At 41.4% G+C, this 16,131-nt stretch overlaps 1 protein-coding gene and 2 non-coding genes across 3 annotated transcripts in view; all 3 read left to right on the forward strand.

Annotated features, from left to right (window-relative positions):
• LOC138649539 (serine/threonine-protein kinase D3-like) overlaps window positions 1-856 on the forward strand; it is a 97,773-nt gene extending 96,917 nt beyond the window's left edge. The window contains exon 19 of the mRNA XM_069740024.1: window positions 116-856. Within this exon, the coding sequence (XP_069596125.1) occupies window positions 116-295 (180 nt within the window). The 3' untranslated portion in view covers window positions 296-856. The remainder of the gene's footprint in view (window positions 1-115) is intronic.
• A 7,792-nt stretch (window positions 857-8,648) lies between these two features.
• On the forward strand, window positions 8,649-8,721 carry TRNAV-UAC (transfer RNA valine (anticodon UAC)). The gene has a single exon. It is a non-coding gene; the product is annotated as a tRNA-Val (tRNA).
• Window positions 8,722-10,562: 1,841 nt separating this feature from the next.
• Window positions 10,563-10,635, forward strand: TRNAV-UAC (transfer RNA valine (anticodon UAC)). The gene has a single exon. It is a non-coding gene; the product is annotated as a tRNA-Val (tRNA).
• Window positions 10,636-16,131: the final 5,496 nt, after the last annotated feature.

Below are 16,131 nucleotides of genomic sequence, written 5' to 3' on the forward strand. Positions count from 1 at the left end.
CGTTTGTAATGCATGACCTTGTACATTTATCGATTATGAAATGTACCATCTACAGTAAGTGTAAGGAAGCCAATATTTCTTTTCTACTTTACTGAAAACATTTTCTCAATTCCAGGATTTTCAAACTTGGCTGGACCTTCGAGAGTTAGAGACCAAAGTCGGGCAAAGGTACATTACTCACGAGAGTGATGACGCGCGCTGGCAGCAATTTGCAGAGGATTGTGGTATTAAATATCCACAACATTTTGTCATGGGACCTCAGTATGACGAAACCGAAGAGGAAGATGAAGAATAAATGTTAATATTATTTCTTGGTCAAGACAAAGACTTTGCACTCCGGGCAATATATTTAATGTTCCGTTTGTCACGGTTTTGTACTGTTCTGCATAACATGTTCAGTGCCATGAAGGTTTGTTAGATAAGGAGCCGTAACGGACAGTAATATAATTCTGATTATATATAAAATTATATTTGTAGCCATAAAAGGTTTGATATTTAATTCATTAAATCCAAAGCCATATTTGATGTTCTAAAATTCACTCTACCCAAACGTCATCTTCTAGAGCTAAATACTTTCCGTAAAGGTTAAGATCAGACTAAACTGTAGTTTTCTAGTCAGGATAGTTTTTTAGTAGCCAAAAATGCCTCTAACCAGTAAGGAATAATAGGCGCACCACGGCACTACCGGTATAGGGTGCTCAAGTAGGGTCAAGCTCCATTCACAAGTATCGCACAAAAACATGGCACTTCAGTTGAGAAAAAACTTCAATATTTTATTATGCAAAATGTACAGACATTTCGGTCAATATCAGACCTTCACCGGTGTACTTTGAAAAATAAATAAAGTATATCTGTCTATCGGCAAATTTTTTTTTTAATCTCAATAACAAATACATGTCAATTTGTGTCTCTATTTGTCAAAATGCAGACATTTATCCAAGCAACATCATATACCTCTTTAACAAGTTGTCCACTACTTGGACAACTTCTTGTCATACTCCTCGTTTGGCCGCCATACAATAATAAAGCCTACACTCACCTCCCGTAGCAGACGCTATTTCCGCAGTGTCGCCACTCGCTCTACCCGGGGCTCCTGTGCTGTTGTTGTGACGCCGGCGCCCAATCAGAGCTGTCGTCACTGTCCCTGCCTCCTTTTGAATCAAACAGGAAGAGGAAGTCAGAGATCAGCTGCAGCCCGGACTTCCTGTTCATGTTCGATTTGTCCGAAGGCGGGGACAGTGACAACAGCGCTGATTGGGCGTTGGGGGTCATGTGTCCCAACACCATGCAAAAGCCCCAGGAAGAGCGAGTGCCGACACTACTGGAACAGCGTCAGCATGGGAGGTAGTACAGGCTTTATTGTTTTATGGGGGCCAAACATTTTGATCAAGAAGGGGTTGTCCTAGTGGTGGACAACCCCTTTAATGTAATAAAGAGATCCAAAAGCAATATAGACAAAATAGTAGTATAGGTTCAAAGGAAGTGAAAGGGTGCTGCCGCACGCTAGGGAGACTTACATTGGAATTAATTCCCCAGATCCAAACTTTTTTCCTAAAGCAATTTCAAGGCTTCTCAAGAATCAGACTGATACAATTTATTTAAAGCTTTGACTAGATGATACCACTGGGTATAATTTGTGCTGGAAATACAAAAATATAGCTAGCAAAACTTCCAAAAAGTTTTTGATCTTAGCCTCCCAGGTAGAAAGAACAAAATCAAACTGACTACCCAGTAGATACTCAATTGGGCCCCATCCACCAAAATCAGTACCTCCCTTATTACATCAGCTACAGTCATGATTCCTCAATTATGGAGAGCAACCGACTGGCCTACATGTAGACTAAGACTAGGGTCAGACCACCGTATTTCATCTCATCCAAGAGAATCAGGCCGATCAGACTTTTAGAGAGTGATTACAGTGAGATCCGATATTCTCGGATGAAGAGAAGATGGAAAAAAAAATTCTCCATCTTCTCCATTGTGTCAGTCCATTAAAATTGGACTGCACTCAGATGTCATCCGAGTGCAGTCTGATTTTTATCCCCAGAGTTATTAACTTGTATGGCCAAATGTCATCCGAATATCTAATGCAAATCGAGCATGTGCACAGCCCCACAAGCGGCATCATGAAATTCTGATCCCCTTGTGCTAACTTTATAAAAGCATAACCCCATAGTCTGCGATTTCACACTCAAATCTGAGTGCCAAAGCGTCTGCTCACTTGTACTCAGCTTTATTTCTAACATTATTTGTCCCATTGTTCTTACAGTTGATTGTTTCCCTACTTAAGAAAAATAAATTTGCAAAAAATCAGCTTTCATTTCGAACATTAATGCCAGTTCAAAGAAAGAGAAAAAAAATAGTCTTAGTCTGTAAGTGATAAGACAAAGTGCAACGGATTCCTATATCTCTTGATTTGAATAGATCCCCAATTCCCGCAGGAGGGTCCGAAGGATCCTCAGTATTAATGACGACATTCAGGGGTCTGTGTCATCTAGTAAAATAGTTTCTCGATTTCCCTAGCAATATCATGTTTTTACGGAGATCCTAAAGTTTTCTACATTACTTTGTCCAACTATACAATTAGATGCCGATCATCCAAAAATATAAACTTTTTGGAAAAGTGAGTTGAACTTCATTTCTCAAAACTTTTCCACATTTGGCTTCTATGTGTCTCATTAGTAAATCTGACGCAAACTGCTTGGGGGAAAGAAAAGAGCAAGAATTGTAATAGTTTCTGCATAGGTTAGTAACAGCGTCTTCTGGCTGATACATTTATGCACACTAGTTATAGCCTCACCCTGTGGAAGGGCATCCCCTAGGCCCCAAGTCCCGGAGGGCACACAGACCCCATGCCTTGGTGCATATGGGGAGCGAGGACTTGGCAGAATCAGGAGATTCAGGACCAGAAGTACAGGTACAGTGGATGAATGTAGAAATGGCAGACTGAGGGTTAAAATGCTGAGCTGTGGGTATGCTGGGTCAGAGAAATAGAGCAAAAATGGTGGAGCACACAAGACACAGGACACTGGAGTCTTAAGGTACCTTCACACATAACGATATTGTTAACGATATCGTTGCTATTTGTGACGTAGCAACGATATCGTTAATGAAATCGTTATGTGTGACAGCGACCAACGATCAGGCCCCTGCTGGGAGATCGTTGGTCGCTGAATAAAGTCCAGAACTTTATTTCGTCGCTGGACTCCCTGGAGACATCGCTGGATCGGCGTGTGTGACACCGATCCAGCGATGTCTTCACTGGTAACCAGGGTAAACATCGGGTAACTAAGCGCAGGGCCGCGCTTAGTAACCTGATGTTTACCCTGGTTACCATGCTAAAAGTAAAAAAAAAAAAACACTAGATACTTACCTACCGCTGTCTGTCCTCCAGCGCTGCGCTCTGCTCTCCTCCTGTACTGGCTGTGAGCCGGAAAGCAGAGTGGTGACGTCACCGCTCTGCTTTCCGGCTCACAGACAGTACAGGAGGAGAGCAGAGAAGCAGAGCGCAGCGCTGGAGGACAGACCGCTGTAGGTAAGTATCTAGTGTTTGTTTTTTTTTACTTTTAGGATGGTAACCAGGGTAAACATCGGGTTACTAAGCGCGGCCCTGCGCTTAGTTACCCGATGTTTACCCTGGTTACCGGCATCGTTGGTCGCTGGAGAGCTGTCTGTGTAACAGCTCTCCAGCGACCAAACAGCGACGCTGCAGCGATCCGGATCGTTGTCGGTATCGCTGCAGCGTCGCTAAATGTGAAGGGGCCTTTAAACCCAAAACATAGGTGTACGTCTTAATTGGTCTAATATAGGATTAGGGAGATTTAATCACTGAGCCACTCCAGGCTATCTGCAAAACCCAACGTGGAGCACAACAGAGAGCATCAGGTCGAGGTGAAGGAAGCAGAGTCCCAGAGATAGCTGAAATCGGTGTTTAACAACTATAGTGAAGAAACACTATGGGTTAGGCTGGTTTCACATTTGCGTTTAAATCCGCAGCATTTAAAACGCATCCGCAAGTGGTGAAAAAAACGCATGTAAACGCGTACAAACGCTGCATTTTTTAGACGCATGCGGTTAAAAAAATGCCGCGTTTGTACACGTTTACATGCGTTTTTTCCTGCGTTTGCGCTTTTGGTACGCATGATGAGAAATTTCACAAGCTGGTTTTTGTTCATTCTGCTTCACAAAAATCGGAATAAAAAGCAATCAAAAATGTCACGTGCCTGAAAATGTTACCAATAAAAATGTCAACTCGTCCCACAAAAAACAAGACCTCACATGACTCTGTAGACCAAAATATGGAAAAACTGTAGCTCTCAAAATGTGGTAACGCAAAAAATATTTTTGGGAATAAAAAGCGTCTTTCAGTGTGTGATGGCTGCCAATCATAAAAATCCACTAGAAAACTCCTTATAAATAGAAATCAAACCCCCTTCATCACCCCCTTAGTTAGGGAAAAATTAAAAAATGTATTTATTTCCATTTTCCCATTAGGGTTAGGGCTAGGGTTAGGGCTAGGGTTAGGGCTAGTGTTAGGGTTAGGGCTAGGGTTAGGGTTAGGGTTAGGGTTATGGCTAGGGTTAGGGTTATGGCTAGGGTTAGGGTTATGGCTAGGGTTAGGGTTTGGATCCCTTTATCACGTTGATGGTGGGGGGGTGGCTTATCAGTGTCTAGACCTGTTTTTCTCTATTGAAACGCATGCGTTCAAAAACGCAACCAAACGCATGTGCTTAAAAACGCCGGGGGCTCTAGAGTCACGACCCAGAGGGTCCACTCTCGGATTTCTGTCCGAATACTTACAGTCACCTTGACGTGGTTGGATGGCTTTTGTGCTTTTTGATTAAAAAATGCTAAGTACCATTAAGTTTTTAACGTTTGCAGCAATATTGGAGTTCATATATTCATTAGTCACAGTGTGTTGGCTCATCGTGTACTGTATGTATAGGTAGGTAAACATAAGTCCCTCAAACTCAACCTATAGTTTAACATGATGATCCAGAGGGAGACAAAACCCCATGAGTCAGATGCTAATTGTCCCATAATAGGGGAAAAACTCCTTCCCAAATCAACATGCGACAATCAGAATAGTTCTTTGGATCAACGTCGCATCACAAAATTTAGCACCCATAACCTATAATATTAAATTTTTCAATAAGGTATCCAGGCCCTTCTTGCACTTTTGTAGCGAGTCAATCATTACAACACCATGTAGGGGAGAGTTCCATAGTCTCACTGCTTTTACAGTAAAGAATCTGTCATCTCTGCTCTTACAGTAAATAATCTCCTTCTGTGATTACGATTAAACCGTGTTCCTATAGATGTAGAGGATGCCCCTTGTCACCGCCACAGGTCTCTGTACTGTCTCTTCATATTTTTGTACATTGTTACAAGATCGCCCCTAAGCCTTTGTTTTTCTGAACTAAAAAACCCCAAGCTTCATAACCTGTCTTCGCGCTGCAGTCCACACTTTACCTTGGTTGAACTTTTTTGCACCTGTTCTTGTTCAGCTATGTCCATGTTATACACTGGAGCACGAAATCATAAAATGTGTAAAAAAAAAAAAAGTGAATTTGTCATTAACCAAACTGCAATGACTTCCAACAATCGGCAAAGGTTCATCAGGTTTCATAGTGTAGTGGTTATCACGTCTGCTTTACATGCAGAAGGTCCTGGGTTCGATCCCCATCATGTTTTTTTAATTTTCACAGTTTTTTCCCCCCTATGAACCTGTTATATATATAATGAAAATAAAATAATTGCCACTGATGATATATCATTTTACATAGGTAGTGATTAGGGAAACTGCAGGTCTTACATTTCATTCTCACATGTTAGATTATAAAAGTTTCATCCCTCCCATAGCAGAGGGAAAGAAAGTAAAGAAGGGTCTGGAATCAATTACTTTGTAAATAATGGCATAGCTTAACCTCTGGGAGACAAAAGCTTCAAGTAATATATGTGTACTTTTGTGTAAAGCTATGCACAGGCTGCCGTTCCCCCTTATAAAAAAAAAAGCCATTGTTTCACATGGAATATTGACTATTCTATAGTCAAACATTATAATCAAACATTAGCAATGTGTTTGTCCAAGTCGCTAAACAATTGCTGCCCCCTGCAGAACAATGGATATTATTATTATTATTATTATTCATTTTTATACAATACAAGGGATTATCATAAAATCTAGTACAGGGGGGCTCCCGGAGAAGAGACATTAATGTACAACAGGCCTCAAAAAAACAAATTTACTGCAACACGAAGCACAGGAAAAACTAAGGAAAGAAAACCTGAAAATAAAGCAAACACCCACCCTAGTGCAAGAAACCTACATCTGGAGGGAACTAGGGGGAGAAGGATGTCTAATATATATATATATATATATATATATATATATATATATATATATATATATACACACATAGATTATACATACATATATATGATTAGTTTTATGTTCACTGCTCTACATTATAAACTTCTGTGAAGCAACTGGCGGTTCAAGGTACTCACCACACATCTAGATACATTCCTTGATAGGTCTAGTTCCAAAATGGTGTCACTTGTGTTTTTTGTTACTGTTTAGGACAGTGTTTCTCAACTCCGGTCCTCAAGACCCACCAACAGGTCAAGTTTTCAGGATCTCTTAGTATTTCACAGGTGATAATTTCATCACCTGCTCCAGCATTACCTCCATCACCTATGGAAATCCTGAAAACTTGGCCTGTTGGCGGGTCTTGAGGACTGGAGTTGAGGAACACTGGTTTAGGTACATCAGGGGCTCTTGAAACGAGACATGACACTGGCAGACCATTCCATCAAAGTCTCCATTCCAGAACTTCACTCCTTTTCTGAGCCCTGCCGTGAGCCTAAACAGTATTTAACACCAACATATGGGGTATCCGTGTACTCAGAAGAAATTGCACAACAAATTGTATGGTTCAATTTCTCCTGTCACCCTTGCATAAATGCAAAAGTTGAGTCTAAAAATCATTTTTGTGGGGAAAATGTGATTTTTTTTTTTATTTTCACAACACAATGATATAAACTTTTGTGAAGCACCTGGGGGTTCAAGGTCCTCACCAGACATCTAGAAAAGTTCTCTGAGGGTTCTAGATTCCAAAATGGTGTCACTTGTGGGGGTTTCCACTGTTTAGGCACATAAGGGGCTCTCCAAACGCGACATGGCAGCTGCTAATTATTTCAGCAAATTTTCCATTCAAAAAGTCAAATGGCGCTCCTTCCCTTCCAAGCCCTGCTGTGCACCCAAACAGTAGATTTCCTCCACATATGGGGTATCAGCTTTCTCAGGAGAAATTGTACAACAAATTGTGCAGTGCAATTTCTCCTGTTACCCTTGTGAAAATGCTAAATTTTGGGCTAAAAATAATTTTTGAGAGGAAAATTTGATTTTTTTATTTTCATGGCTCAATGTTCTAAACTTTTGTAAAGCACCTGGGAGATCAAGGTGTTCACCGCACACCTAAATAAGTTCCCTGAAGGGTCTAGTTTCCAAAATGGTGTCACTTGTGGGGGGTTTCTACTCTTTAGGCACATCAGGGGCTCTCTAAATGTGACATGGCATTCGCTGATTATTCCAGCAAATTTTGCATTAAAAAAGTCAAATGATGCTCCTTCCCTTCCAAGCCCTTCTGTGCGCCCAAACAGTGGTTTTCCCCCACATGTTACTCTTTTAAAAATAAAAAAATTGGGGTCTAAAGTAAAATTCATATCGATGAAATTGTACGACTATCATGAAGTACAATATGTCACGAAAACAAAAAATCTCAGAATCACTGGCTGGGATCCATTGAAGAGTTCCAGAGTTATTATCACATAAAGTGACACCAGTCAGAATTGTAATATTTGGCCCGGGCATGAAGGTGAAAACAAGCCATCACATCTGATTTACACGCAGAAGGTTCTGAGCTTGATCCCCTGTTGATTTTACTTTTAAATATAAAATTATCCTTGGCAATCAAGTGATTTGACATCAACAACTTTAATTCTATAACATCGCTTCAGGTTTGATATTATCCTCATCATATCGTCTGCTTTAAATGCAGAAAGTCAAACCCGAGTAACACAGAACATTTCATCAGTGTTTTTATTACATTTCACAAGCGCCTGTTGTTCACATAAAGCCGAGAAATACTTTGCTACTTTCCAAACATAAATTACTCCGTGTGTATAATTGTCTATAGTGGTTGCTTTTTGGAGGGCAAAATAAGACAATGTCACTTTTTCTCGCTGTAGTCACAATTACAGCTGCTGGATAGACTTGATTTTTTCAAAATATTTTATTTAAAAGAAATAAAAAAAAATGTATTTAAAAAAAATATAACCCGATATTACAACAATACTGTTGAGTTCACTTTTAAAATATATCATTCCTCAAAAAAAACAGGACCAACTTCATAGCAAAATAGTTACATTGATTTTCAGAAAGAACAACCCAGGTAGAAACCAAAGTAACACATTCAATATTAACGTCATTTTAAGCAAAATCACTCATGTGTCGAGCTGCTGATTGGATAATAACAAGAAATAATGAATTTGTCATTAATCAAACAATAATTACTCCCAGTATAAAACTGTCCCTAGCAGCCAACATTCCGCTTCGGTAGCCAGTACTCTGCAGTCCTTCATCAGGTTTCATAGTGTAGTGGTCATCACGTCTGCTTTACACGCAGAAGGTCCTGGGTTCGATCCCCAGTGAAACCAACAAGTTTTAGGATTTTTATATGTAAAGTTAAATATTTGATACGGGTCATAAATAACTTATAAAGTTAATCAACATCAGCAACTTTAATTGTATGACCATTGCTTTACATTGCCCTCATCATATCGTCTACTTTAATGTCCTGGATTCAAACCCGAGTAACACCAAACATTTCATCCATGTTTTGATTACATTTCACAAGCGCCTGTTGTTCACATGAAGCCGAGAAATACTTTGCTACTTCCAAACATAAATTACTCCCGGCGTATAATTGTTTATAGCGATCGCTTTTTTTTTTTGTAAAACAAGACAATGTCAGTTTTTCCCACTGTAGTGACAATTACAGCTGCTGGACAGACAAAGTCCTGACTTCAATCACCAGTGGAGCCGTGAACTTGATTTTTCAACACAATTTAGTAGAAAAAATTAACCCGATATTACAACAATCGTGTTAAATTCACTCTCAAATTATATCGTTGCTCAAAAAGCAATTTCATAACAAAATAGTCGCAATGATTTACAGAAAGAACAAACTAGGTAGAAACCAAAGTAACACATTCAATATTAATTTCATTTTAAGCAGAACCACTCGTGAAGATGCTGATCAGGTAATAAAAATAAATAATCAACTTATCATTAATCAAACAGTAATTACTACCAGTATGAAATTGTCCTTAGCAGCCAATATACTGGCAAAATATATCTTCACATAAGTGTAAAATTGTCCCTGGCAGCCAATATACCGACAAAATATATCTTCACATAGGTGTAAAATTGTCCCTGGCAGCCAACATTTTGCTCCGATAAGGCAAACAGGAAAAAAAAAAAAAATCCAGCTTCCAAAAATATCAAGATTTATTGAGGATAAAATCCAAAGTCCAATGACATGGTTCACAGGAGAATGAGTAGCAGCAGGCTACGCGTTTCGAACAATGAGTTCTTTTTCAAAGCTTGATATTTTTGGAAGCTGGATTTTTTTTTTCCTGTTTGCCTTATCGTTCCACGTGATGACTGCACGGTATCCGGGCTTCCCCACAACAAATGCCTAATAGGTGAGCTGGTTTTTCACTATTTTTCCTTCAACATTCTGCTCCGACAGCCAACATTCTGCTTCAGCAGCCAACATTCTGCTCCGATAGCCAACATTCTGCTCCGACAGCCAACATTCTGCTCCAGCAGTCAACATTCTGCTCCGACAGCCAACATTCTGCTCCGACAGCCAACATTCTGCTCCGACAGCCAACATTCTGCTCTGACAGCCAACATTCTGCTCTGACAGCCAACATTCTGCTCCGACACGCAACATTCTGCTCCAGCAGCCAACATTCTGCTCCAACATCCAACATTCCGCTCCAGCAGCCAACATTCTGCTCCGACAGCTAACATTCTGCTCCGACAGCCAACATTCTGCTCCGGCAGCCAACATTCTGCTCCGACAGCCAACATTCTGCTCCGACAGCCAACATTCTGCTCCGACAGCCAACATTCTGCTCCAGCAGCCAACATTCTGCTGCGACAGCCAACATTCTGCTCCAGCAGCCAACATTCTGCTCCGACAGGCAACATTCTGCTCCGACAGCCAACATTCCGCTCCGACAGCCAACATTCCGCTCCAGCAGCCAACATTTTGCTCCGACAGCCAACATTCTGCTCCAACAGCCAACATTCTGCTCCAGCAGCCAACATTCTGCTCCGACAGCCAACATTCTGCTCCGACACCCAACATTCTGCTCCGACACCCAACATTCTGCTCCAACAGCCAACATTCTGCTCCGACAGCCAACATTCTGCTCCGACAGCCAACATTCTGCTCCAACAGCCAACACTCTGTAGGACTTCATCAGGTTTCATAGTGTAGTGGTTATCATGTCTGCTTTACACGCAGAAGGTCCTGGGTTCGATCACCAGTGAAACCAACAAGTTATATATTTTCAGATAATTTTATATGAACCTGATATATGTGTATTTGATACTGGACATAACACTTAGGTGTAAAGTTGTTGATGGCAGTCAGGTTTTAACCCCTTAATGACCACCAATTAGACTTAAAACTGACCTGAGATATAAGAGAATAGCATCTTCCGATAGGTGACAATCCTGGATCTGTCGGCTGTACACTGTCCCTCACAACTTGCTGCATCAGCCACAGTCAGCGTCGGAACCGATCATGGCTGTTTAACCCCTGAAATACTGCTGTAAATAGTGACTGTGGCATCTAGATGGTTAACAGGATGTGTGGGACTTCCTCTTTAGCCCCATCGACACCCTGAGATCGTCATCGTGTGGTCCTGATGTTTGCAATGGCAAATAGTGGCCTTAGAGTCTGCCGCCTACAGCGACCTGTTCAGAAGTTAGAAACATTTAGGTGGTAAAAATTCATTTTTTTTTTTCATTCCTTGTCATGTCACTTTGCATTAATGACTGAAAAGCATCTGAAGGGTTAATAAACTACCTGAAAGCATTTTTTAAAACGTTGAGGGGCCCATTTTTAAAAAAAAAAAATAGGAGCACTTTTTGGGGGATTCCAATATATAGGACCCCAAAAGTCATTTCAAAACTACGGTAAATTGGTCCCTTAAAAAAAAAGTTTTCTAAATTTCCTTGATTTTTTTTTAAATTACTGCTACATTTTTAACCCTTAAAAAAAACAAACAACATTTTACAAATGGTGCTGATATAACAAGAGGGAAATGTAATTTATTTATTAATGATTGTTTTTGGTGTGACTATCTGGATTAATGGAATAATCATTAAATGTTTGAAATTTGCAAATTTTTGGAAATTTTGATAACATTTCTGATATTTTTATGAATAAACACAAAACAAGTCAACCTAAAATTACCATTATTATAAAGTACAATGTGCCACAAAAAAACGTAAATTACTCCCTGTATAAAATATTCTGCAGCAGTCCCCTTTTTTGGAACAAACGCGATAATGTCACTTACTCACCTTTGTTTTTTTTTTACTGTGGTCATAATTATAGTTACGAGATAGACAGAAAGTCCCGGCTACAGTCGCCAATAAAACCATAAATCTGATATTTTGAAAAACTTTTCGTGGAAAAAATGACCCGATATTACAACAATGATATTGAATTCATTCTCAAAATATATCGACTAAAAGACTAATTTCATGGCAAAATATTCAGATCCTATTAAGAGAAAGAACAACCAAGTACTGATGAGTGAATGTGCAGGGATGAGGTGTTATCTGAGCATGCTCTGGGGCTGACCGCGTGTTTTTGGAGGGCTCGAATAATATGATCAACAGCCGTAACTCATGGAGGGATTGTCCAACAGGCAACTCATAGGAAAATGAGGGAGGTAGAGAGTCTAGGACCCCACGCGTTACCCCACAGAATGTGGCATAACTGGTGGAGACCTAAATGATCTGGTTGCTGACATCTCGAGAGTGCTGCAGTCTTTTAGCGTAAATACGACCTAGAAATATAATTCTCCCGGTCAGTCTGAGTACAGAGATACCAAACATGCATAGTTTTTTTTTTTCAAGTAACGAAAAAAAAAAATTCTGAAAAATTTATAAATAAAAAAAATTTGCTTGTGTCGCCACTATATTTTCTATTTGCAGGCTATGGAGCTGGGTGAGGGCTTGTTTTTTACGCCCTGAGCTAAAGTTTTTAATGATACCATTTCGGGATAGATACGATGATTTGATCGCCTGTTATTTTGCAGAAACGGAAAAACTGCTATTCTGGCGTTTAGATTTTTCTTTCTCTTATACTGTTTACCTCTTGGATTAATTTATTTAATATTTTGATAGGACTTTTACGAAACACAGCAACGTCACATGTGTGTATTTTTTTTATTGTTTTTATTCCTTAATTTTTTAATGAGAGAAAAGAGGGGTAATTTGAACTTTTATATATATTTTTTCATACTGTTAAATGGATTTATTAGTCCCCTTAGGGGACTATAACCTGGGATTGTCTGATCCCTTGTACCATACATAGCAATGCTGTAAAATGCAAAAAATAAATAAATCACGATCTCTTATGAACATCATAAAGGTGGATTTCACAGGAGGATCATAATGACAGGCACAGGGGGTCTTCAGCAGAACGCAGGTCATCACGATCACCCATTGACGCTGTAGCAGTGCTGATGAGTGATTAGAACAGCGTACCCCTCTGCCGGCGTGCTGTAAATGCAGCATTTAGCAGGATAACAGCCTTGGGCTGAACTGTTAAGGTACCTTCACACATAACGATATCGTTAACGATATCGTTGCTTTTGGTCACGTTGCAACGATATCGTTAAGGAAATGGCTATGTGTGACAGCGAACAACGATCAGGCCCCTGCTGGGAGATCGTTGGTCGCTGAACAAAGTCCAGAACTTTATTTCGTCGCTGGATCTCCCGTGGACATCGCTGGATCGGCGTGTGTGACACCGATCCAGCGATGTCTTCACTGGTAACCAGGGTAAACATCGGGTAACTAAGCGCAGGGCCGCGCTTAGTAACCCGATGTTTACCCTGGTTACCATCCTAAAAGTAAAAAAAACAAACACTACATACTTACCTACCGCTGTCTGTCCCCGGCACTCTGCTCTGCACTCCTCCTGCACTGGCTGTGAGCGTCGGTCAGCCGGAAAGCAGAGCGGTGACGTCACCGCTCTGCTTTCCGGCCGCTGTGCTCACAGCCAGTGCAGGAGGAGTGCAGAGAAGCAGAGCGCCGGGGACAGACAGCGGTAGGTAAGTATGTACTGTTTGTTTTTTTTACTTTTAGGATGGTAACCAGGGTAAACATCGGGTTACTAAGCGCGGCCCTGCGCTTAGTTACCCGATGTTTACCCTGGTTACCGGCATCGTTGGTCGCTGGAGAGCTGTCTGTGTGACAGCTCTCCAGCGACCAAACAGCGACGCTGCAGCGATCCGGATCGTTGTCGGTATCGCTGCAGCGTCGCTTAATGTGAAGGGGCCTTTAGAGGCAGAGGATGGCTGATTATGATAGCCATCAATAGCCCGGAAAGATGCGGAGACAGTGTATGACTCACATAGTACATCATATCCCACTAAGGGGTTAATACAGCTGCAAATTTGGCCTGACAAATCCTGATGTAACATACTGACCAAATACTGTTATCGTAGTATCTGACACATTTCTTAGCTTGGGGCAGAAGGAACGGTGGGGGAGGTGGCATTAGGTTCATCTGCGCTGGGCACCATAACATCTTGATCCGGCGCTGCACTCGCTTCTCTTTTTGTGCTGTTAAAAGGATTAACAGACTTAGGCTACTTTCACACTGGTATTTTTTTCAATATGTCGCAATGCGTCGTTTATGGGGAAAAAACGCATCCTGCAAAGTTGTCTGCAGGATGCGTTTTTGCCCCATAGACTAACATTAGCGACGCATTGCGACGCATTGACACACGTCGCAACCGTCATGCAACGGTTGCACCGTGTTGTGGCGGACCGCCGGGAGCAAAAAAAGTTACATGTAACGTTTTTTGCTGCCGACGGTCCGCCATTTCCGACCGCGCATGCGCGGCGGGAACTCCGCCCCCACCTCCCCGCACCTCACAATGGGGCAGCGGATGCACTGGAAAAATGCATCCACTGCCCCCGTTGTGCGGCGCATTCACTGCTAGCGTCGGAACCTAGGCCCGACGCACTGCGACGGGCCGAGTACGACGCTAGTATGAAAGTAGCCTTAAGGTACCGTCACACTGGACGATATCGCTAGCGATCCATGACGTTGCAGCGTCCTGGCTAGCGATATCGTCCAGTGTGACAGGCAGCAGCGATCAGGCCCCTGCTGTGATATCGCTGGTCGGAGCAGAAAGGCCAGGACTTTATTTCGTCGCTGGCTCTCCTGCTTACATCGCTGAATCGGCGTGTATGACGCCGATTCAGCGATGTCTTCGCTGGTAACCAGGGTAAACATCGGGTTACTAAGCGCAGGGCCGCGCTTAGTAACCCGATGTTTACCCTGGTTACCATCGTTAAAGTAAAAAAAACAACCACTACATACTTACCTACCGCTGACGTCACCGCTGTGCTTTCCGGCCGCTGTGCTCACAGCCAGAGCAGAGAAGCAGAGCGCCGAGGACAGACATCGGTAGGTAAGTATGTAGTGGTTGTTTTTTTTACTTTAACGATGGTAACCAGGGTAAACATCGGGTTACTAAGCGCGGCCCTGCGCTTAGTAACCCGATGTTTACCCTGGTTACCGGCATCGTTGGTCGCTGGAGAGCGGTCTGTGTGACAGCTCTCCAGCGACCAAACAGCGACGCTGCAGCGATCCGGATCGTTGTCGGTATCGCTGCAGCGTCGCTTAGTGTGACGGAACCTTTACCCATGATAGAAACTAGGGGAGGCATATTGGATATAGTATTTAAATCCCAAAAGTTTAAACAAAACTTCTGATCTCATTCTTTACTACTAATTGTTCCTGTGAAACGTATGCCTTTCTAATAGATGTTTTTTACATACGCAAGTTCCTTTTCTTACTTTGTATCTTTGCATGTGTTTTTTCTGTTTGTATTCACACTCGCCTGTTTGTTGAGGCTGGCTTTGCATATCCTTTGCCTTTTGTTTATGCCCTTTCAGGCTTGGACAAAGGACCATGTAGGTCAGAAACGCATTGCCTGGAGGCTCATCAAAACCCATTTGCTGCAATTTTTGCACTTTCTCATTACTTTCTATGGGCGAAAAAAATGCTGCAAAAACACAAAAAAAAAATTGACAAACTGCAGTTCTCAAGTTCGGTCGAGAAAAAAAAATAACATGCGTGTGCACGAGATTTCTGAAATCTTTTAGCTTTTGCTGGACCTGTAAAAAGCATCTTGTTATTTGCATTATAAAACTACTGCATGTGAACATTGCCTTACTGTCCAAATATAAATTACTCCCTGTGTAAAATTGTCTATAGGGGTCACTTTTTTGGTCACAAAGAAAGAAATTGTCACTTTTTCACCTTTGGTTTTTTTTTTATACTGTAGTAGTCACAATTATAGCTGCTGGGTAGGCAGAAAGTCCTGGCTGAAATCACCAAAGTCATGGACTTAATTGTTCAAAACACCTTAGAAGAACAAAAACTATCCGACCATTATAACAATCGTCTTGAATTCACTTTTAAAATATATCGTTCCTCTAAAAACAAGACCAATTTCATAGCAAAACAGTCGCATCGGATTTACAGAAAATATGAAACTGTCCCTAGCAGCCAACACTCTGCAGGACTTCATTTTTTTCATAGTGTAGCAATCATCACATCTGCTTTACGCACAGAAGGTCCTGGGTTCGATCCCTAGTAAAACCATTAACTCTTATATTTTTTAATTATTTCCTATGAACCTGCTATATGTGTTACCGGCGAAATATATCTTCATATAGGTGTAAAGTTGTCCCTGGCAGCCAACATTCTGCTCCAGAAGCCAACACTGTCA

This window comes from Ranitomeya imitator, chromosome 9 (assembly GCF_032444005.1).
Source record: "Ranitomeya imitator isolate aRanImi1 chromosome 9, aRanImi1.pri, whole genome shotgun sequence".
NCBI lineage: Eukaryota > Metazoa > Chordata > Amphibia > Anura > Dendrobatidae > Ranitomeya > Ranitomeya imitator.